Source organism: Chlamydotis macqueenii, chromosome Z (assembly GCF_036417535.1).
Source record: "Chlamydotis macqueenii isolate bChlMac1 chromosome Z, bChlMac1.mat, whole genome shotgun sequence".
Taxonomy (NCBI): Eukaryota; Metazoa; Chordata; class Aves; order Otidiformes; family Otididae; genus Chlamydotis; species Chlamydotis macqueenii.
Genome location: NC_141593.1, coordinates 67,509,035 through 67,530,298, shown reverse-complemented (window position 1 = coordinate 67,530,298; position 21,264 = coordinate 67,509,035). Strand labels below are relative to the sequence as shown.

Below are 21,264 nucleotides of genomic sequence, written 5' to 3'. Positions count from 1 at the left end.
CCAGGCACAGAGTTGCCTACCAACAGTTTTAACTGAAGTTACACTCTGGTGCTCTTTGCTTTTACTCTTTCTGTTCCTCCTGGTTTTCTTTCCTGTCTTTCATCATATGCTTGCAATGCACTTTCCCCCCTCACTCTTCTTCTACCTCTTCCTCTCTTTTCCCCTTTAAGGTATCCATCCTTCCCCTTACTCTATGCTTTCTTCTTAGCAATTCTGGCCTCTCAACATCCTCTTCCTTCGCCTAATCAAGGGGCAATCATTTACCTCTGCAGGACACTCTGAAGCATCACTTGCCCCTCCCAGCTCTCACTGGTGACCCACACATTGTCAAGTAAAGTGGAGAGACGCTTCTCACATGCTGACGGGAGATCAGAATGGTGTTCACAACTTTCTAGAGTGTCCTTAGCACCAGACAGGCAACAACACTGTGCAACAACCTTCTTTCTGAGATCCCAGATCCTGAGAGTACCACCTCATTCAAGACACTTACTTGCACGCAGAGACGACACTGGCAATGGCCTTTAACAGCTCCTCCTGCAATGAGTAGAATAGATAGCACTGAGAAACGCAACACAGCCAAATGGCATAGTCCTGCTGCACAGAGGAAACATTTGTACTCCGCTGTAAGACGCAGCGGGGAAATACGCCTATTACATCAGCCTAGAGAAGCAATCTCTGGCTCCTGCCACTCCTGCTGTAGAGGGTGCAGAGGACTTGGCTTTCCATCTGCACTGAACTGGCAGTGGAACGGGGCCTTACAGTGCCTCTGAGCACAAGCTAGTATCCCTCAAGGCTGGAATACAGTGCAGTGGCAGTAGTCTTAGGGGGAACTAAGGCAGACTCCCTAAGCCAGAGCTCCTACATGCGACACTGCATTTCCTGGCTTGAGGGTCACATGCTAGTGCTTCACAGCGATCCACGAGGTGCCAGTTTGTTTTTTACCTTCCCAGTCCAAGTTCTTCCTGGCAGGCCTTGCAGCAGCGCAGAAAGCACTACTCCCAGATGTGGTGGTACAAGGGAGCCCGTCTGTTTGGCAATTGATGCCATGGCAGCTGCTCCCTGGGCTTTCATCTTCCAGGACTGGGACTGCAGAGCCTTCTGGGTAATGGTTATCAACTCCTGCATATGCAGCCTGATGCCACCCTGAGTACCTGCGCGTCAAATAGAGGAAAACTGTAATTTTGCCACAAAGCAAACAAAAATCTGATCTTATTTTTTTAAAAAGGAAATTAAAAAAAAAAACCCAAAAAACAACAACAAAAAAAGCAGTTATAGATTTATCTCTTTTTTTTTTTTGGTCATAAAACATATCAGCAAGGCCTACTTCAAGCAAAGGGGTGAAGAATTCCTCCCAGGCTAACTGAAGACAGGTTCTGTTTTCTAGGTGCCTCTAAAAGGAAATCTTTAGTGTATATCTAGACAAGGAGCTGATCTCAGTCCTTCCATATAGCAGACACTAGATACTGTGTACCCTGTTTCTAAGGAATATAGCTTCCCCCACCCCCCCCGCCCCCGCCCCTCAAGAATATGTCACTGGAAAACCTTTTTGCAGCTCCTTTTCCAAACTCCTGAAAAGTAATCTGGTGACTGAGGAACTAGATCCAAAATCAGGTCAGAGAAGGAGTCAGCAAAACCATTACACCCTGCATCCAGATCTTCCCCTACAGACAGAAAGCATGGCAAAATAGCCCTTCTACAGAACAGATTCATTCACTGACACTGAAACCACAGGCATAACCAGAGACATCTCCAACTCAAGATACAGGCCAAAGTCCCTTGTCATTTCAGGGTGTGAAGCAGCCCTCAAAGGCTGGTATCAAAATTTCCAAAGATGTCCAACTATCTGCGCCACGATCAGGGCTGTATTATAGTGGCACCCAGTGCCTCACAATCTTAAAATACTTCTCCTGACTGTCTGCGTATCCCCAGTGATCAACATCTCCCTAATTATTTTAAACAGCCACAGAGAATCTAACCTGCCGAAAGCCATACAGGACATCTTCAGCAAGGAAGAAAATGGAAACAAGCTTCCCAAATCTCTTATCATGAGAACTCTGTATTTCCAAAATGGATTTCCAGAAAGCATGGTATTTCTTGCTTCATGTTTCCCAGAAAGCTTTTCCCACTCTTAACACAACTTACCAGGTACATTTTCCTGCCAAACTTCAGTCCACAGAGTAGAATTCTCTTTCTCTCCTTTCTCTTCATCAGGAACCTCATGCATGCCAAGAAAAGCCAATGGCAGCACATGTTTGGCATGGTTCTTCACTACGTCTGGACTGTAGCGTCCCATAGCATGCACAGTTAAAGCACAGCCTGTTCTGTAAACTGGCTCTGAAGGATCAAAAGAATCAATGCATTATGACTGAGAAGCAGAATTTTCATTTAACAGCTTGGTCTGCCTCTTGGGAAGCAGAGGAATACACAGTATCATAGAATGATGGCCTCAAGTTGCGGCAGGGGAGGTTTAGATTGGATATTAGGAAAAAATTCTTTACTGAAAGAGTGGTCAGGCACTGGGACAGGCTGCCCAAGGAAGTGGTGGAGTCACCATCCCTGGAGGTGCTCAAAGAACATGTAGGTGTGGCATTTCAGGACATGGTTTAGTAGGCATGGTGGTGTTAGGTCGACGATTGGACTTGATGATCTTAGACGTCTTTTCCAACCTTAAAGACTCTATGATCCTGTGATACACAGGAATTCTTCAGGTAGTGAGACCAAGCATTACAATACAGCTATGTTTCTTTACCAGCTTTTGTTATCATGAGGAACTTTTTGTGCACCATATCTGGTAACTGAACACCCCAAAAGCAACATACCTTCCTTCTCCATGTACCAACTGCTGAGTTTGTGCAGCAGTTTCTCAGTGCTACTGTCCCGGGAAGTCTGTAACAGGGAAGACACTCAAATCACTCAAACACTTGAAAAAAAACAAAAAAAAAACAAAACAAAAAACAAAACAAAAAAAAACAACAAAAAAAAAACCCAACAAAAAACCCCAAACAAACAAACAAAAAACCCAAATAAAACCCAAAACCGTCTCAAACCCCAACTCACCCGAACTAGATGCCCCATTGCAAAGGCAAAAGACTTCTGTATCACGCTGTTGCGATCAGTCAGGCCACTAAGTAAAGCACTCATAAGTTTGCCTGTTGGAAGAAACTTCACTTTAGCAGACGGGTTTTTATCGCTGTGGCAAAAATTACAATAGCCTGCATTTCTTTAGATTGTCTGAATTTAAGCATTTTTCCTTGTCGCATGTTTGTGGGTTTATAGGTCTGTCAGGTCCTTATGTTTAAACAAATACACAGCACAATACAGCAAGGCTCAGCAGAAAGAAGCTAGTGTTACACCAGCCTCAGCCTGCACATCCTGATTGATAATGTTCCTGTGACATAAGCACCCCAGCTGATCATGCTTTCAGCATCAAATCACAGTAAGTTGTAAAGAGAAGAATAATAGCCAAGGAAGCAAAGTCACTGTTTATGGTCCTCCCATAGCTTAAGTTAAAGGACAAAGTGCTTACTGACAGTGCTGCAGTAACACAGGCACTGTTAGTCTGCTCCAAGAAAGTCTAGAGATATTTCTGCCTGTTCCTGCTGGGTGCTAGCAAATTCCCTCAACTCATTCCTCTCCCTTTTCCAACTGGATGAGGTAGTTAAGATCCCCAGGACATACTCCAAGCATGTTAGTCTCATAAGTACAAGGCTCTCCGAGGAAAATACACATGTAAAGATCGTTCTTGTGATAAAATCAAGGGCCAACTGTAGACAGAAATACTACCTACAGAATAACAACAAAAAGCACCTTTAAAACTTGACACTAAAAACAGCCCTTACCCGAATGAGGTGTTAAGTCCTGAGGACACTGGGTGGTTAACGACACAATTACACTGGCACAGCCTCCCTGGGAGATTGCAAGGGAAAACGAAGGTAAGATAAAAATAATATTAGCCCCTGGTTATTATTGTTAATACTTGCTGCAGTGCTATATGCACTTGTATAACATGATCTGCCCTGATAAGCCAGGAGCCATGGGTAGAAGCAGAAAAACAGTTTGTTACAAATTAATGACAAGAATTGAATTAGAAAGTTATAAAGTTACCAGGACCCGCACATAGACCTGGAAGATCTACAGCTATTAGGGACAACTTTCTGCACTCAAGTGTCACAGAGCACAACAGCCATGTACCTCAGGGGAGGTTAAGGCAGCACACATTCAGAAAACCACAAGTAATGTAGGTGGATTGAGACTCAGATTTAAAATGACTCTGGTATGAAATGAACAAGCCCAAGCTGCCACTTTAAGAGAGACAGCTAAAAGAACTTTATTTATGTTGGCACTGCTCTTGTGTTCCCTTCTCAATTTCCAAACCAACTATTAAAATCACAGACATACCTTTGTGCCAAGGCCTACTCCACTTTTGATCAGTTCACACAGCCGAGGAACCAGCTCACCCAGGACTGACACATCCAAATACTGCAAGCTCTAGTGAAAGGCAAGGGACAGGGAGGGGAAAAGAAAAAGAATAATGAAAGATAATGGTGGCAGACTTAAGCTGCTCTATTACTCAGCTGAATCATGAGAGTTTGCTGTGTTGTGGGAAAAAAGCACCAGAAGGTGGCTTCCACCACACACAGATTCTCTTATCCCACTTCTATGCTGAGCTGACCCTGCTAAAATTTGCTGGAACTGATGTGCTCCTGCACTCCAACTGTTTAGAAAGCTGAAAGTAACACACTAGCAAGATCTCCTTTTTGAGAGGGAAAGAGATGCAAAGGTGTGCATATCTTAGGATAAAGCCTAACATTCTCCCAACTCTCTGAAACCCTGAAGCAGTAATATATCCAAACTAGACAATAAAATGAAACTAATAAAGACAGTTTTTAAACCAATCAAGACAAACAAGTGGTATAAATGACATGAAGATACAACAGGGATGTTCCTGGCATGATTTCTGATCTTCTATGCTTAAAATGCCACTGGGCAAAACAGAAGGCCTCATGGTTCCAGCACTCTGTGTAGAACACTGTCTGCAGAGGGGAGAACCATCCTCTAGTAAACTCAAAGATCACACAATAACTGAAGGTAACCTTCTCTGAGCTTCAGAAGTCACATCTGCTGTCACTTCCGCCTCCTGTACTGGTATGGTGAAGGGAATAATCCGTTATACCATATAATCTCCCAGTCAGCCCCAGAATATTGAGGAATAGGGAGAAGGTTGCTCATAAGCCAGGACATTATCACACCACTCCAGGGAAGCCATATTATCTCTCCCGTGCCCTAAGAAATCCCAAGCATTGATCAGGGTAGCACAACCATTCCTCTGGGGCTGGCAGGGCAGAGGAATGGCCTGGAGGAGGGACAGCAGCAGCTGCTGCAGCGTGTGGGGTGGCTCCACTTTTACTTGGAGCTTTTCATCCCCAGCCACTTTGCACACTATTTATAGAGAGTGCTCCACCTGACACCAAAATGCAGCTCCACATGCTGTTATAAATGGGATGGCTTGCTGTTGTTACTTTCCTGTCAGTGCAGGAAACAAAGAGTAGCTCTGGTGGCTATGCTCTTCCCAGAACTTGCTCAGTTCTCAACACTCCCTGCCTGCTTCCATGCCCCTGCCTGTGTGCAGTACCTGAGCAGAAAATAGGGGTCTTTTTTGGGGGAAGGAACAGGCTCTTACAGAGAGCAGGGAGCTCTGCCATGACAGACCTTACAGCAGTGTCTGGGCATCAGCAACTCCTACTCCAGCAGCAGGAAACTATGGTGCCAAACATCAGCTGCTGACAGTGCTTTCAGTGGCATCAGCATTATCTCTAAACATCTCCACCATCAAAGCACTGGCAAGGCCCAGGAGGGAGAAGGCACCATGAGGCAAGGGCTGGACAGCATTTGTGCCTTAAGAATAATGACTATCACACCAATTGGAGGCCCAGGTGAGAAGCTGATTGTGGAACTGTTCGTCAGAGATGAAGAGAAATGGCAACTAGCATAACCCAGAACCAGCTGAGCCCCCATCCAAAGAAAAGCACTTGAAAGATGTCCTCTCAATCAAAGCAGGCAGATCTTCGGATGGAGAAACAATCCATCTGATTCCAAATGGAGCTAAGGTTATTTACAACTGATCTGAGAAGCAAGCTGTTGGTGACAGGATGAGAGAAGTCAGTATACAAAAAAGAAAGTGGACAGACATCCCCATGGTGATAGTAAAAAGAACCCTGAAGAGGTATTCTGTAAAGTTCCCACTTCAATTCCTATTCTTCTACAACATACCTTACACCAGAACCCTTCTGAATCAAGTACTTACCATGTTAACGGTTTCCATCATGGGAGACGACTTGACAGCACTAAGTCTGGCACTATCCATTGCAGTCTAAAAAAAAAAAGAGGGAAAAAGCCAAATCCAAGCCAATCCAGCATGAAAACAGTGGAAACAGCAACATCAGCTGTAACTCACTACCTCACAAACTCAAACCAAAATCTATTCCAGATGCATAGAGACAGAAAGTAATTATGTCTAGAAACTACGAATGTCTCCCTTTCAGAGGCAGATGGATGTTCTCACTGGAGTACAGGAGCTAACCATGCACTGACACCCAGAAACAAAACAAAAACAAACAAAAAAAATAAAAGAAGGAAAAAAAAGGAGAGAAAAAAATGGAAAAATAGAAAACAAAGATAAAAAGTCCCACTCTGACCTATTGCTTACTCCTTTTCTTGTTTGCAAAGGTCAGAGTTTGACCCTTGTCCTCCCCCCCCCCCCCCCCCAGTGAAATTAGCTAAACTTTGGGTTTCAGTCACTTTCCCAGAAGACTGCTACCGATTAATATGGTTCTTTGAGAGAGACTGAAGAACACAGTGCTGACAACATCCACCTCCAGCCCAAGTGCTATGGCACACCTTCTTATAAGAAGTCCTGCACTTAATCCTCCAGGAAAAAAAAACAAGGTTTGACAGTACAGGTGCATTCCAGATAATTAATACAGACTTTCTCTTCACCTGTTTCACAGTTGTACATGGGGTTGAAGTGACATTTAAAAACAGTTCTTACTAAGATTGTTCTTCACTTTGTGAAATATATGGTCTAATGAATAAAAAAAAAAAATAAAATCTCAACACTTAAAAAAAAACCCCACATTTGTCCAGTCATATTCCAATGACCAAACTTTTTTCAGTAACTTATTAGCTATTTCTCTCTGTATCTTTGAACACCTCTCAACCAAATGGGGTATTTTTCTGTTCACGGAACTAAGCTTAAATCTTTGTTGTCTCTTTTCTGTTGATACTTTCCCATTATAATTGCACTTACTTTCTCCTGTTCCGTTGCACAGAGACTCAAATAATTGAGGACTTGAGGCTCCAGCACACTCAAGGATTCCAGCAGGGCTGGGATAAGTTTTGGAGCATGAGGTTTCAGCATAGACCCAGCACTTTTACTGATCTTCACAAGAGTGTTAATGCTGGAAAAAGATCAAAGGGAAGGTCAACAGAGAAACACACAGACTTAGCTGAAAAACCTCTCTGGTCTACTTTAATCCATAACCAACAAAAAGGCCAATCCACATCTCAGATACACCAATATAAGGCTACCTGCAAATAAAAATCTGTGTATTTTTCTGCTTAAGCAAAATCATACTCTAGCCCTGAGCTTCCAGCTGATGCTATGCTTTGCATAGAGATTCCTTACTTTGCCCATGGTGTCACAAAGGGAATGGACAAAGAGGCAGTACTACAGACAGATGGAGAAAAAAATAACGTCTTAATGTTTTAAAGCAGCTCTGGGCAAAGTCACGCCAGAGACATCCACTGTCTCTGCCCAAGAAAAAAAACAAATTACAATGATCTGTTCAAATCCCACTTGTCAGTTTCAGACTGACCACATATCTCAGGCTGCATTTGACAAAGGGTTTTAATATCTTCAAAAGGGATTAAAAAATTCAAGAAATATTCGCTGTTATTTGTTAGGAGCTTTCTAACCTTCCTGGACAACCATGTTCAATAAAAATATCATTTTTGCGAAGACGAGCTACACTCCAGGTCTGAATTTTCCAGCTTTTCTGTCCTTCAAGCAATCAAAGGAATAAACAAGGTTATAAAGTGACAAGCACATGAAGTCCCTACACATCAAGGGACATCAAACTGTTACATGACATAAAATGTATTTGAACAGTGTGACCAAATGCGGTCACCTCTGGGATGTGAACTGTCATTACTTACAACCAGTCATGAAATAAGACCTGGCTGTTTCAAGAACTGTTTTCAGCAGTTTTTTGTTTACAAGCAGAAGAGATACGCCAGTCCTGAAGGACAGCTCAAGCGCAGCAAACTTCTTGCAAGTAAGTTTGGCAGTTGTACAGGGAGAAGGTAACTTCCTGCTAGGAACTGAATCTGGGCATATGCAGAGATATCAGATACTCGCAAAAAGACAGGTAAAGTTCCTGGGGTTGCTATTTGAACTCTGAGAAAAAGACTTAGCAGAAAGGCTGTTTTGGGGAGAAACTTGTCACTTCAAACACAAAGAACATCCTGCAACTCAGGTGAATAAGCTCAGTCTCTTTGGGACAAATCATGACCTAATTCAAAGGGAACTTACTTGATGCAAAACTAACCTGAGAGATCGGACTTCAGCAACTGTGCTTACTATTCCTTTGTCTAGGAGGCAAGGAAGCAACACAGCTATCGTCTTCTGACCTGCTGCTCCTTTAGAGGGATCACACATTTTTACACAGACCTGGGGACAGGTGAGAATCAGTGTTGCAAGCATGTAGAAGTCTCCTGCTCAGATTACTTCAAGCAGCTTCTCCAACAGAAGAAGCCAACAGCAACCAGAGCAATGGCTCACAGCCAAAGCCAGGCTCTGTTACACCTTCATTCTCCCCTCCAGGAGGTACTTAAGCCCTGAGCCACACCCTAAAAGAAATTTCAGCTACGGTGAGCTTCCAGAAAATGCCCAGCAGGCCTTGATCTGCATCTGGACGAAGGGATGGGCCAAGTGACCTCTCAGTTAAGGACAGCCTATCTCAGCCACATGGGATTCCATCTTTCCACAAGGCAGAGCTGCAAGTCCCAGATCAAAATAGATTCTGCAATTGCAACAATGTTTTCAGATCAGATCACCACTTGCAGCATTGAAATGTCATGCTGCCTGCTTTGTGAAGGCTGTGATTTCAAATACAGCTCTTAAGATTCGTTTCCACTTCCACCAATATGACTTTTTTAGAGGAATACCAAACAAATTATTAAGTGATATGCATACTACACCCAAAAAACCCATGTGTCAGTAACAGCACCAGAGAGTGAACTCCAGACTGGATTACTTTGTTTCACACCAGTGAGGTTCCACTGAGCTTAGTCAACTACATCAGCTGGGCTTGGCGAACTGTTGAAGTCACAGGAAGTTTCTTTAAATCCCACCTCCAAGTGGGGAAAAAAAAGGACACCAGAGAAAAAAAAAAAACCCAGTTCATTATATCTTTCCTTTGGTTGTACAGAACTTAACATCACATTATCTTTAAGCAGAAGTTCAACAGCATCAACAAAAGTACAGAAGAGTATGTGGTCAAGCTTATTACGATTGCTTTCTAGAGGGCTGTTCTGTTTATCACAACTGCACCTTACACCAGAGATCTTTTCAAGAGAACAGTCCGTGGTAAACAGGTCACTCCTGCAGATATGATAGTGAATATTACCTAACATCAAAACCAGACACATCTCCATGTGCAAACGACAAAATTAGAGTTTTACCTTGCTTAAAGTTTTCAGGGCTAGTTCTGCTGCCTTTCGCACAGTCTCCTAAAAAAGAAGTCAATAATCCATTGTTACTATTTTAAAATGTTCTATAGAACAAATCATATTCATTGATAAGTATAACACTAGTACTGACAAGGCTATACTCATGGCTAATACTTAACATAATATCTTTCAAAGAAATTTTGGCTTTGGTTCATCTGAGTATGGTCTACTCAATGACAAATACATTAGCAATCCTGCCTGACACTGCCAGGTTCTCTCTGCTTCTGTTCACATTTGTCGCTGAGATATTATTTTATTGTTCTTTTCAAAACAAAAAAAAAACCCCCACAAAACAAAAGAATGCCAAAGAAACAATAAAACCCAAAATCAAACTCAAAAAACCCAACAGAACCTTCTACTGCAAAAAGAAGTATACAGTGCTTTGGGTATGCTTTACCCCCTCCTCAATATTATGCCTGTCGATTAGTGATGCTTTACTCAACTGAATGTCTGCGACTAGAGAAAAATGGACTAAAAGCAAACAGTAAAATCAGTGCAGCTCTGGCTGCATATGACACCACCACCAACTGGACTCTAACTTTATTTGTATTGATGAATTAGGCAGTACCCAGCAACATTCCTGGGTACTGAAACACAATCACCTGGACTGGTAAAAATCTGACAGGCCACAGGTGGACCCTCCTAAACCATTTCCATACAAAATTCAGGAATTAGATTCTTCCCAAAAGGCAGTTGCTCTATTTTGGAGGCAAGTATAGATCATTAGCACTGAAGGAAAACTGCTCAGTTGGTTTTAGTGCCCAGGAACATTTCTGACCACACTAAATATACTAGTACAGAAGCAACTTCCTGGTACACAGTACACTTTGGAAAACAGCTCAGTCTTGCTTAAGCTTGAGCAGAGAAGTCTGGATCCAGAGAGAACACAGCTCAAACCTGGAAGGACCCGAGGACTCTGACTTCATATATGCAAGTCACTTAAGCACATAAGCAGCCCAAAATAAATGTTTCTATACTCTAGAGTTAAGCAAATACTTAGGAATTATCTTCTATCCAGGGAAAATGCTGAACCATCAAGAAAAAGCACAGCAGGAATGAAAATCAACACTTAAAAACATGAGAAACGTAGAAAAAGAATTCTAAAGGCAGCATGGAAATTTTAACTGCAAGAGGCCAGAATTTCTAGCCCATTCAATACCCAAAACTCTGATGGGCTTCAACTTGACTTCTCAGAGAATCTCTCTTTAAACACCTCAGAGCTTGATCACAGTACCTTCCGTTGAAAATTCTTGTTCAATTATCAGTTCCATTACCTTAATGTCATCTTGCACTCTGAATAGGATTTCCCAGATCTCTGGAAGCTTGTCTATAATGTCATCCAGAGGTCTTCCTCTCAGTAAGTCATTCAGTGCCAGACAGCTGCAAACAAGGAATTTTATTTCCTTCACATGGTCTACTTATTTGACACAGGTGTATACACAGATATGTTTAAAATATAAGTATATGGTTAAAAGAACTTGAGAACTGTTTCATATTCCTTACTTTCCCCACATCCCGTATCTACTGTGTCACGAGAACATCTGCTTTAGCAGAGAAAAAAAATGTTTAGCTAATCAGGCAAAATCTGAAACAGGTAAGTGAGAAAAGTGAGAAAGGCTACTGTGGTGAAGATTGCTATTGCAAACACTGCAGTTACAAAATTGTTTCAGATTTCTTTTCTCTATGTATAAAGAAATAAAATGGTCTAAGGTCTGGAACTGAAATTAAAATGGAAGCTTTCAACACAGCATAACTACAAACCATTACAAACAAAATGCAGTTTATTACAAATGCTATACTGACCGGCATTCTGCTGCCAAGTACGTATACAGCCAGACTGCCAAGATATTCTAACATTAAGCAGTACTTCAGGTCCAAGGATAGGCAAGAACTTTGTGACCAGAAAACTCCTCCTTCAGAGAACGTTGTTTAGTGTCATGCTCAAGCTACATGCAACAAAAAACGTCAGGCTCAATGAAGCAAATAGTGTCAAGACTTTATCACAGTTCAAGTGCAGATTACAAGGCTGGGCTCTATCCTGATGAAAGGACATGTCCTCTTTCCCCCTTCAGCTTCTTCAGGTTAACAAGTTTATGGTGAAGAAGAGAAAATACGAGAGTGAAAAGAAAAATCTGTAACTTTTCCTAGGAATACCTGGATTCCCTGATCCTCCACAGATTGCTGGTTAGGTTACCGATCAAATCCTCAAGAATTTCCTTCATGTACTTATCAACCTATTATTAAAAAAAGGAAAAATAATGAAACGAGCACGGACCATACATCCTTGTCCTGTACTCTGGAGAAAAAAAAAAAAAGGTCCTTTTGGACAATACAACCTGCTTTCAGCCACCGCAAATGGAAGAACGCTTGCCAGAGCTGACCCCATGCAAACTTACTCTGACTTTGCTTTACACATGCCCTTCTCTGCTCTCCTTCAGGGCTTACCACCGTGACAATGAGCAAAGAGGAAAGTCCCTCAGCTCTCTATCAACTGAACTGTTTAGATGCAGCACCAAACAAGTATTTACAGGACAAGCAGTTGCACTTTGCTAGGAGAAAAGATCTGCAAACCCAATTCCAAGCCTTTCAGAGTCAGAGTAAGGGCATGTCATGAAAATCACTTATTCCTGAAATTATCTGGGAGGAATTATCCTCAAAGTGATGAACAGCCTCCTCCCATGGGCTTCCTCCCACTTAAAAACTGAGGAACTGTATTTAGATATTCTTTTTCTAAGAAGAGCATCTTAGGCCATAAGGATTCCTGAAAAGCTTCTCATAAGCAACATCAAAGCAATATCAAAGCATGGAAAGTAAAGTAAATCATAAACTTTAACACTGGCTGCACAAACAAGGTCTGCAATATTCTTTCATGTTAGAGGCGGTGCAAAATCTCTGCGCATCCACCAGCTCACCCATGGATTCAAGCATCTCTGTCTCTGTAGAACAATACCTCACCCCTTTCTGCACAATCCCACTTTTCAGTGATGCAGCTATCCCATGAGCATCACAGAATCATAGAATTGTTAGGGTTGGAAGAGATCTTTAATGGTCATCTAGTCCAACACCTCTGCAAGAAGCAGGGACACCTTCAACCAGATCAGGTTGCTCAGAGCCCCGTCCAACCTGGCCCTGAATGTTCCAAGGATCGGGCATCCACCACCTCTCTGGGCCACCCATGCCAGTGTTCCACCACCCTCATTGTAAAGTCTCTTTCTTACGTGTAATTTAAATTTACCTCCTTCTATTTTAAAACCATTATCCCTTGTCCTATCACAACAGGCTCTGCTAAAAAGTTTCTCCCCATCTTTCTTATTTAGGCACTGGAAGGCTGTTATAAGGCCTCCCCAGAGCCTCCTCTTCTCTAAGCTGAACAGCCCCAAGTCTCTCATCCTTTCTTCACAGGAGAGGTGCCCCAGTCCTCTGATCATTTTTGCGGCCCTCCTCTGGACCCACTCTAACAGGTGCATGTTTTTCCTGTACTGAGGGCTTCAGAGCTGGATGCAGTGCTCCAGGTGGAGTCTCACCAGATACTGCTGGCTAGCACCACTCTGCACTTTGCTGCTCACTCACCATCGACTTCTCGGTGACCAAGGCATTCCAAATGCTGGTCATTGCCTGTCGAATGCCCAGGTTGGGGTCAAATTGGTAACGATAGAGCCGAGGAAGAAGCTGGGGCAAAAACGGAGCCAGCTGCTCTCCAGCCTTGGCAGCTATCACATTGAAACCAAAAGCTGCTCCCTGAAATGGCAAAAAAGTATTTGTTGAAACAACCTGCTCACTCACTCAGTTACTGCTCCAAATTGTCAGTGGCAAAACTGACTGACATAGCTTACATTTAAACAAAATCAAAAGGACTAGAATGGTACCAGAATTGGCTCCCTGTCAGTCCTACAGTACCACAGTGATTTCAAGCATACAACCACACTCAGCAGACAATATACTACTTCAAAACTTCCTTCTTTCCAACCTCCATTTCAAGATACTGACTGACCCCATTTGCAAAAGTGGTGGGAGAGAATTAAAACGACGAAGATTTGAGCATGTTCTTTCAAAAGAGATTCTTTCTCAGAAAAACTAGTGAGGGTTAGTCTAGAAAAGGAAAAGTAATAAAGACGAACTCTCAGTCAGGACCACTGCTCTGAGGACCAAAAGGCTGCAGAAAGAATAAGGAAAAGGGAGGCATCATCTGCAAAGCCCTGAACAACTTGCTTTGCCTAGCTCTTGTGTGGAGGTTTGGACCACAGACTTACAGATGCATCCTTCAATGATTGTGCAATTTCCTCAAATGCCAAAGCTCAATCTATTCCTGCTGAGTGGATTTTCTTCAGTCATCGTGGCCAGTGAAATTCCACAAGGGTCAGGAACCGAACTGTGCTCCCTTGTGCTTCTGAAGCCCCAGTGCAAAGAGAGAGAAGTCTCAAGAGATGCGCTGACTTGTTAAACTCTGGATGAAAGTTAATATACTAGGGCTTGTTTTTTTGCACTAAGTGTTGTTGCCAGAGACTCAAAACCTAAGGCAGTGAGCATGAAAGAACAGAGAAGGTGCAATATAGAAGATGCATTGCTCTTCTGCATGAAAGGTGCTCTGCCTGCTCCCAGAAACAAAACAAGTTCTTCCATGCTTCTGTAAAGCCAGTGAAAAATTCCCCAAGTTAAAGCTCTGAAAAGTATACTTAAATCTTAAGTACTTAAAGTATACTTAAAAGTATACTTTAAAATTTATGACGCTTTTTTTTTTTTTGCAAGAAGTGGATCCAATGGTACTTTCGCTTTGCTAAAGGTCCCAGGAGTTTTAAAATATCATAAGCTAAAAAAGGATGCTTTTGACAACAGTGATTAAACTAGTGTATTGTCAACAGGCTTTTTAGCAACTTGTTACTGAATAGATTTTGCTCTGTCTTTTTACATAACAAAGGTCACTTTCTTTGGCATCTGAACATTCACCCAGTTCTGAAAATATTTTCTCACTGACTGAACGCATCAAAACCTGGCCTCTAAGCACACTCAAAAGTAAAGGGAACGGATCACAGATGATTCAAAGGGGAATGCAGGATAATATGAACCCTGTGACACCAATGCTTTGTTGTAAGAATTTCAAGTAATCATACATTTTTTATCAGGCTAGTAAATTTGCACCGGACCTGACACCAAAGCATCAACAAATGGCCTTCACATGCAATTATCGATGGATCATATAACGAGAGCTAGAGAAATGCAGTTATTGTTTTCAGAGTTCACAGTGGGAATGGAAGTGGTACAAAAGCAACAAATTACCTTCCGAGAATTCCACATGGCATGATGGTTGGCCAGATTCATGAATTTGTACACCAGGTCTGGCTGATTAAGATCACTAGCCAGTGAACAAAGCTCCTTGTAGGTAGAAAGACCTTGACTTCAGAAGCAGAAGGGAAATCAGTGTCACTATTTTTATCTACACATATGCCATAATAGCTAAAGTTGTAGTCAAATCACAGCCTAAAGAAGACAGAAGAGTGAATACTCTATCCGCACTACAAGAAAAAAGTTATGGTAACTTAAAAGAACAAGAAGGAGTAAAAAGGTCAGCAAGCAGATTTATAAGCAAGGGAATACTGTTTCAGCACTGATTGTGTGTCTGTCATTGACACTGTTAGTAAACTTACCCATCTGGGGTTTTGCTCAGGCCACCCTGAAACACCACAGTTTCTCCAGTCATCTCATGTTTGGCTCTGGCAGAAAAGAAGTCCAGAATTAGCTTTAGCAAACTGTATCCTTGAATGGATGGCATGCTACAGAAGTTGCTAATTTGTTCTGCTTTATTAACTCAGTAACTTCCCATTTTTCAGTTCCTATCCCAAAAATATACAGCTGTGCAAAGCCACACATACTACAAGGAATGTTATTAATCTGTACCATGTGCAACGTTAAGGAGACACTGCAGAAAGTGAGGGTCTTTCTGACTGCGCAGCAAATAAAAAGTCAAAACAGCAAATGATGGCTTTTTATTCCTGCTCAGACACAAGCCATTTAATGGACAGCAAATCTCTACTTCAAAATGAAAAAATCCAATTTCCATTCAGCTAATCTCTTCCCATTTACCATTACCTGGATCCTCACTCTCCCTAGGCTTTTGTCTTTCACAGCGTCCACATCCACACCAGGTTAGACAGGATCAGGCTGTTAAAGAGCATTTCCAGCACTGACCAATATGATTATTAGCCAGGAGTCCTGTAAGACTAGTACTGTTTGCACTAAAGTGGACAAGTGACCATTAACAACACTTCCTCAACAAAATGTACATTTTAGGCACAAGCAAGTCCTCACTTCTGCAATACTCACATTGTTCAGCGTTACTGCAAGAGGTCACTGTCCTTTGCAATTATACTATGCAGCAAGTAGGAAATTTAACCAAACCCCAACTGATTTGAACTGCTTGAATCAGGACTGAACAATCATTTTGAAGCTTTGTTGAATGGAACAAAACTGGAACAACTTCAGTCACAACAAACTCTAAGCTGAATTAAGAAATGTCCTAGTTTGATCTGCTGGCAATATATGGGTATTGGTTTGCCCTTGGCTACAAAACATCTCTTTCCACACACAAGAGAGGCACATTTTTGTTCCCATCAGACACATAGCTCACTGTGTTCTGAGGTCACTGTACCTTTTCCCAGTCATAAGGGTATCAACAAGTGTGGTGACTAGCTCTTGCTGATCCTGTTCACTTCCCAGTTCATATATCAGCCCAAGACCTTTTGAAGCAACATCTTGACTAAGCTCTGCAAGAGATTTTACAAAGTAAAATTAAAGATAAGCATGTAATCAAGTAACACACAAATTTCAGAAAAGATTCAACCAAAACCATGATCCAGCAAATGGAGCTCTGTGCTGTAGTTTACAGCTCTCCATTTTATGGCAGATCTAGTCTGGCAAGACACAAGCTTTGCATTCGGAAGCAGCAATTTGTTTTGAAGACATATGCCCCATCAAATTAAGTGATACCTTCCTGGTAATATTGTCACTGCAGGTTTTGAAACAGCGAGAGTTCCAAGAAATCTAAGTATTCTGACACACTGCTGGCCCCTGAAGTCCAGCAAAATTAAAGGTAATACTCTCTTCAATTTCAGTGAGCTTTAGACAGGCTGTTGGACGCCAGCCTTTCCACTTGCTGCCATGAGCAGACCTCTAAGCCAAAATCTGCTAGCTTAAAGAAGGCTTAGAGATCCTGTCCATGCAGAACTCCATGATACGCATCCTGCTGCCCAAAGCACAGCAGAAGTAGTACCACTGAACAGTGTATATTATTACAGTACGAAGTGGCAAATGCAGAAAGATTCGTGCTTGGTTAGCAAAGCACCGAAAAAAGCTGTGCTTCTTATCACTAATTCCTATTAAATGAGAATGGGATGTTTATACAGTCACTTTTTAATGCTCACTGACAGAGAGAGTAAGCGACCTTCTGCCTGTTCAAAGGCTCCCTCCATTCTCTTAAAAGCCCACCAAAAGACAAAACTCTTAAGATGTGACAGCACTTACCATCACTATCTGACAGAATTGAAACAAACGCACTTTGAATATCCTTGAGATGAGACTGTAAGATGAGAAAAAAGGACATTTTTTTAATCTCAGATTTTGGATCCTTTCTGTGACCTCATGGCAAGTTCCTAACAAACAGAGGCTACTGTATCAATGGAGTTGCCTATTTGAGCTACACCTACAAAAAGAATTATGCTCCTTTACAGACAGGTAAGTAACAGCCTGATTGACATTCATAGAAGATAACAGTTATTCGTCCAGCATCTTTTCACAGCTACCATGCCATTACTAAGCCACACGTTTTATTTTCCTTGTCTAACAGATGGCAGTAATGCGTCATGAATCTGGCTGCCAGCCAGATGGGGCTACCCTCTGTGCAAGGACACCTTTTCTTCATCCTCAAACTAGAGGATTTTGTCACCTCCCATGAGATGCATAATTTAAACAAGTGTAATATGTGGCAAGGTTTTTACATGTAACAGCTCACTTTTGTGAAGCACCTATTGCCCCAAAGCTCTTTATCATTACCTGGACAGCACAAAACGGTTACATGGTCCCATCACAGTCTGTAGTACCTCTACGCACACAGGACATTTTGGTTGGGAATTCTTTAAGTCCTCATATAGCACCTTCCACATTCTGTCACTACAGACAAGTAGTCTAAACATAAAGTTTTCATCATAGTGCACCAAAAATACAAGGTACATGAAGCACATCAAACTGCTTTTAGGTATCAAAGTTGGGACAAGCCCTGTGAAAAAAAATTAGTCCAGGAATTCCCTCTAGTTCTCCCCTTTGTTCCCCTCCTACACATCCTTTTAATATTAAAAAAAAAAAAAAAAGTCTTAAAAACTATACAGACACCAATCTCTTCTTCCCAAGGGAAGATGTACTGCTACTTCATCTTACAACAGCTATTTAAACTAAGCTCACTCTGACTTAAGTGCAAGTCAGATGTTTACAAAGGTGCCAAACTGCCTCGTTCATCTGCCTGTTAGTATGTTCCTTGAGTAACAGAAGACAAGCCATGACTCAAAAAGACCTCAATAAAGACTGCAGCAGCACTGAGGGAAAAGAGGTAAAGTAAGTGAAGGTGAAGGAAGGGATACAAAGGAGTGAGAAACAAAAATAGGGACAAGGAGCCAGTGTTAGGAAAGGGCATATTTCTTACCTTAATTGCTTTGTGTGTGCTCAGCTTCTTCACCATCGACAGGAGCCAGATGCAAGCTGCCTGCCTAACATGTGGGCTGGGGCTGATAATGTGCTTGTTCAAAATAAGGTCTAGGACCCAGGGAACCACATCATTCACTTTCAAATCTGTATGAAAGAAAGAAAGAAAGAAAGAAAGGTGGAGGGGAGGGAGCTTTAAGAACAAGCCACACCCATTTTTAATTTCAATACAATGTGCAGCAGCAATGAAAAACCTAATCAGCCCACAGTGTCACTCAGGTGACACCTTAATCTCTGCTTATTCAGGAAAAGCCTTCACTGGAGTCACTGGGAAAGCATTTCTCCTAATAGGAACACTGAATAGAGTCCTCACAACCCTTTATGAAAGTGTTTCAGACCCTGTGGCCAAGAACAGGTACCACTCAAACCATGTAAGATTCAGCGCACTATTCTTTTTTCGTTAGGACTTAAAATCAGCTTCTACCCCATTCTGCACATACTCAGCTTTGTGTACACTTCAGACCTGAGACCACTCCCGTAACAATAAACATTTGTTTGCAGGTCTGAGGCCAAAATTTACATCTGCTAGTTCTAAAGCCAGCACTTTGTCATGCTTGTATTTCAATGGGTACAGACTCTTAGTCATTAAATAAAATTTCTGCATTTACTGCATGTAAATGTCACTTACCCTTATCAGTCCAAGTTGTTGGAAAAAGACTTGCAATTTAATTTTCTAACCTTATTTTCCATTGCTGGCTTCAAAATGCTATTTTAAAAGGTTTGTGTATGTTAAACCTGAAACTAATGCAACATGGCAAACCACAATGAAAAAAAATAAAACAAATGCAGTGTCCAGTGGCAATGATTTCATCAAGAAGCTATTTGAACAGCACATGAAATAAAGTCTTCTACCCTCTGAGCAAATGAACTTGAAGAGGTGAAACAACCTGTATATAATCCAGCATTGCAGAACACTGAGCAGTGCATTAATAAACACAAAATGTCTCTTAGTTCTACTGTTAGAAACCAAACACCATAGAAATAAAGTTAAGGAGCCTGGTTTTAGTCCAGAACTGTGAGATATTATGTTCCTCAACCCAGCCCCTGTATTAGGAAGGCCTACCTGAAGGAGGGATATATTCCTCCTCTGTGACTGTCCACGCATCACGTGCAGCCACTGAGCTGGTTCCTACAGCAGCACTGGTAATAGCTTCACCAACGGTGAACTGCAGTTCTATTTGTTTGGCCTGAAAAACACAACTGAGCCTCACTGACAGTACCAATTAAAGACACACCAAGCTTTTGGCACTTACTCCACAAAACCGCAATCTCTCTCCCAACTCCAATTCTCAGCACCAATTTGCAATAAGATCAGTCTTTCAGTGAGCTTCTGAGACTATGCGGGACCTCAGACCCACTGAAATTGATGGAAACTGGGGAAATATCAAACTCTCCAAAACTACTGATAAAAGCTAGAATTTCCACACTTATTTTTAAGGTGTACCTCCTTGTGCTGCATTTGTGTAGTGCTGGGGGCTACAGTGGCAGCTTCTTCCAGAAGCTGCTGGAAGTTTCCCCTTTGTCCAGTGGACTTGGCCAGGTCTAGGGCAAACTCTCACCACTGGCCAGAGCCGAGCCAACTGGCGACAGTGATAATGCCTCTGTGATAATGTATTTAAAAAAACAGTGAAAAAGCAGAACCACACTCAGAGAGGGGGAGGCGAGAGCCTAGCAGCCCTTACCCTCTGGCCTCCCACCGGGCGGCTGACTGGGCCCAGCTTGGCCACAAGAAGTGAAGAGAGGAGATGTGAAGAGAATCTGAGAGGTATCTGCCTGAGCTGATCGTGAAGAATTTCTTACAAGAGAAATAGCTGCAGATGCCAAGGTCATTGAAGAAGGAGGGGGAGGAGGCACTCCACGTGCTGGAGCAGATATTCCCTTGAGGCCCATGGTGCAGCCCACAGTGAGGCAGGCTGTCCTCTGCAGCCCATGGAGGCCCACAGAGGAGCAGAGATCCACCTGCAGCCCGTGGAAGACCCCACATTGGAGCAGGTGGATGTGTCCTGAAGGACACTGTGACTGCATGGGAAGCCAGTACTGGGGCAGCCAGTTCCTGAGGGACTGCACCCCGTGGAAAAGGACCCCCTGGAGCAGGGGAGAAATGTGAGGAGTTCTTCCCCCGAGGAGGAAGAAGCATCAGAAAACAACATGTGGTACTGACCATAGCCTCCATTTCCTATTCCTCCTGGGTCACTCAGGGCTGGGCAGGCAGGTGGAGATAATTTGGAATGAAGTTAAGCCCAGGAAAAGCAGAGGAGTTGGCGGAAGTTGTTTTTGTTCTCTCTCATTATCCTGCTTCGGTTTTACTTTTAATAAATTTAATTAGTTTTCCCCAAGTTGAGTCTGTTTTGCCTGTTACAGTAACGATCTTGAATGATCTTTCCCTGTCCCTATCTCATGCCCCAAGATTTTTATTGTATTATCTCTCCCCTGTTCCCTGTGAGGGTGGGGACAGCGAGCGATGGACTGTATAGCTTGGTTCTGAGTGGGGCTGAACTACAACACTCCATTTGCTAGTCTGTGCAAAAGTTCAACTTAGTGAACAGAAAGAACTGGAGAGACAGGACAAAAGTAAAACGAAGTTAGAACAAGACTGCCAGTCATTAACGAAAATTACCGCGGCTTTGTTACAGTATGCAGTAGTAAAAAATTGCCCTGTAATTCCATCCAGAAGTTTACCATCTCTAACAGATGCACAAATTTGTCCTTCACATTAAAAGAATTCAGACA

The 21,264-nt window shown here is 42.4% G+C and overlaps 1 protein-coding gene across 6 annotated transcripts in view; it reads right to left on the bottom strand.

Annotated features, from left to right (window-relative positions):
- Positions 1–21,264, bottom strand: part of ECPAS (Ecm29 proteasome adaptor and scaffold) — a 66,805-nt gene that overhangs the window by 6,865 nt on the left and 38,676 nt on the right. For 5 of the 6 annotated variants that reach the window (XM_086769847.1, XM_086769846.1, XM_086769848.1 and 2 more), the window contains 20 exons: positions 19,598–19,721; positions 18,476–18,621; positions 17,305–17,359; positions 16,433–16,547; positions 15,432–15,497; positions 15,064–15,181; positions 13,360–13,527; positions 11,944–12,023; positions 11,064–11,169; positions 9,742–9,789; positions 8,607–8,728; positions 7,307–7,457; positions 6,305–6,370; positions 4,399–4,488; positions 3,840–3,906; positions 3,058–3,149; positions 2,820–2,886; positions 2,143–2,334; positions 943–1,151; positions 491–534 (listed from right to left, as the gene is read on the bottom strand). In XM_086769847.1, the coding sequence (XP_086625973.1) occupies positions 491–534; positions 943–1,151; positions 2,143–2,334; positions 2,820–2,886; positions 3,058–3,149; positions 3,840–3,906; positions 4,399–4,488; positions 6,305–6,370; positions 7,307–7,457; positions 8,607–8,728; positions 9,742–9,789; positions 11,064–11,169; positions 11,944–12,023; positions 13,360–13,527; positions 15,064–15,181; positions 15,432–15,497; positions 16,433–16,547; positions 17,305–17,359; positions 18,476–18,621; positions 19,598–19,721 (2,126 nt within the window). The remainder of the gene's footprint in view (positions 1–490; positions 535–942; positions 1,152–2,142; positions 2,335–2,819; positions 2,887–3,057; positions 3,150–3,839; positions 3,907–4,398; positions 4,489–6,304; positions 6,371–7,306; positions 7,458–8,606; positions 8,729–9,741; positions 9,790–11,063; positions 11,170–11,943; positions 12,024–13,359; positions 13,528–15,063; positions 15,182–15,431; positions 15,498–16,432; positions 16,548–17,304; positions 17,360–18,475; positions 18,622–19,597; positions 19,722–21,264) is intronic. The other variant, XM_086769852.1, reaches the window with a different exon arrangement.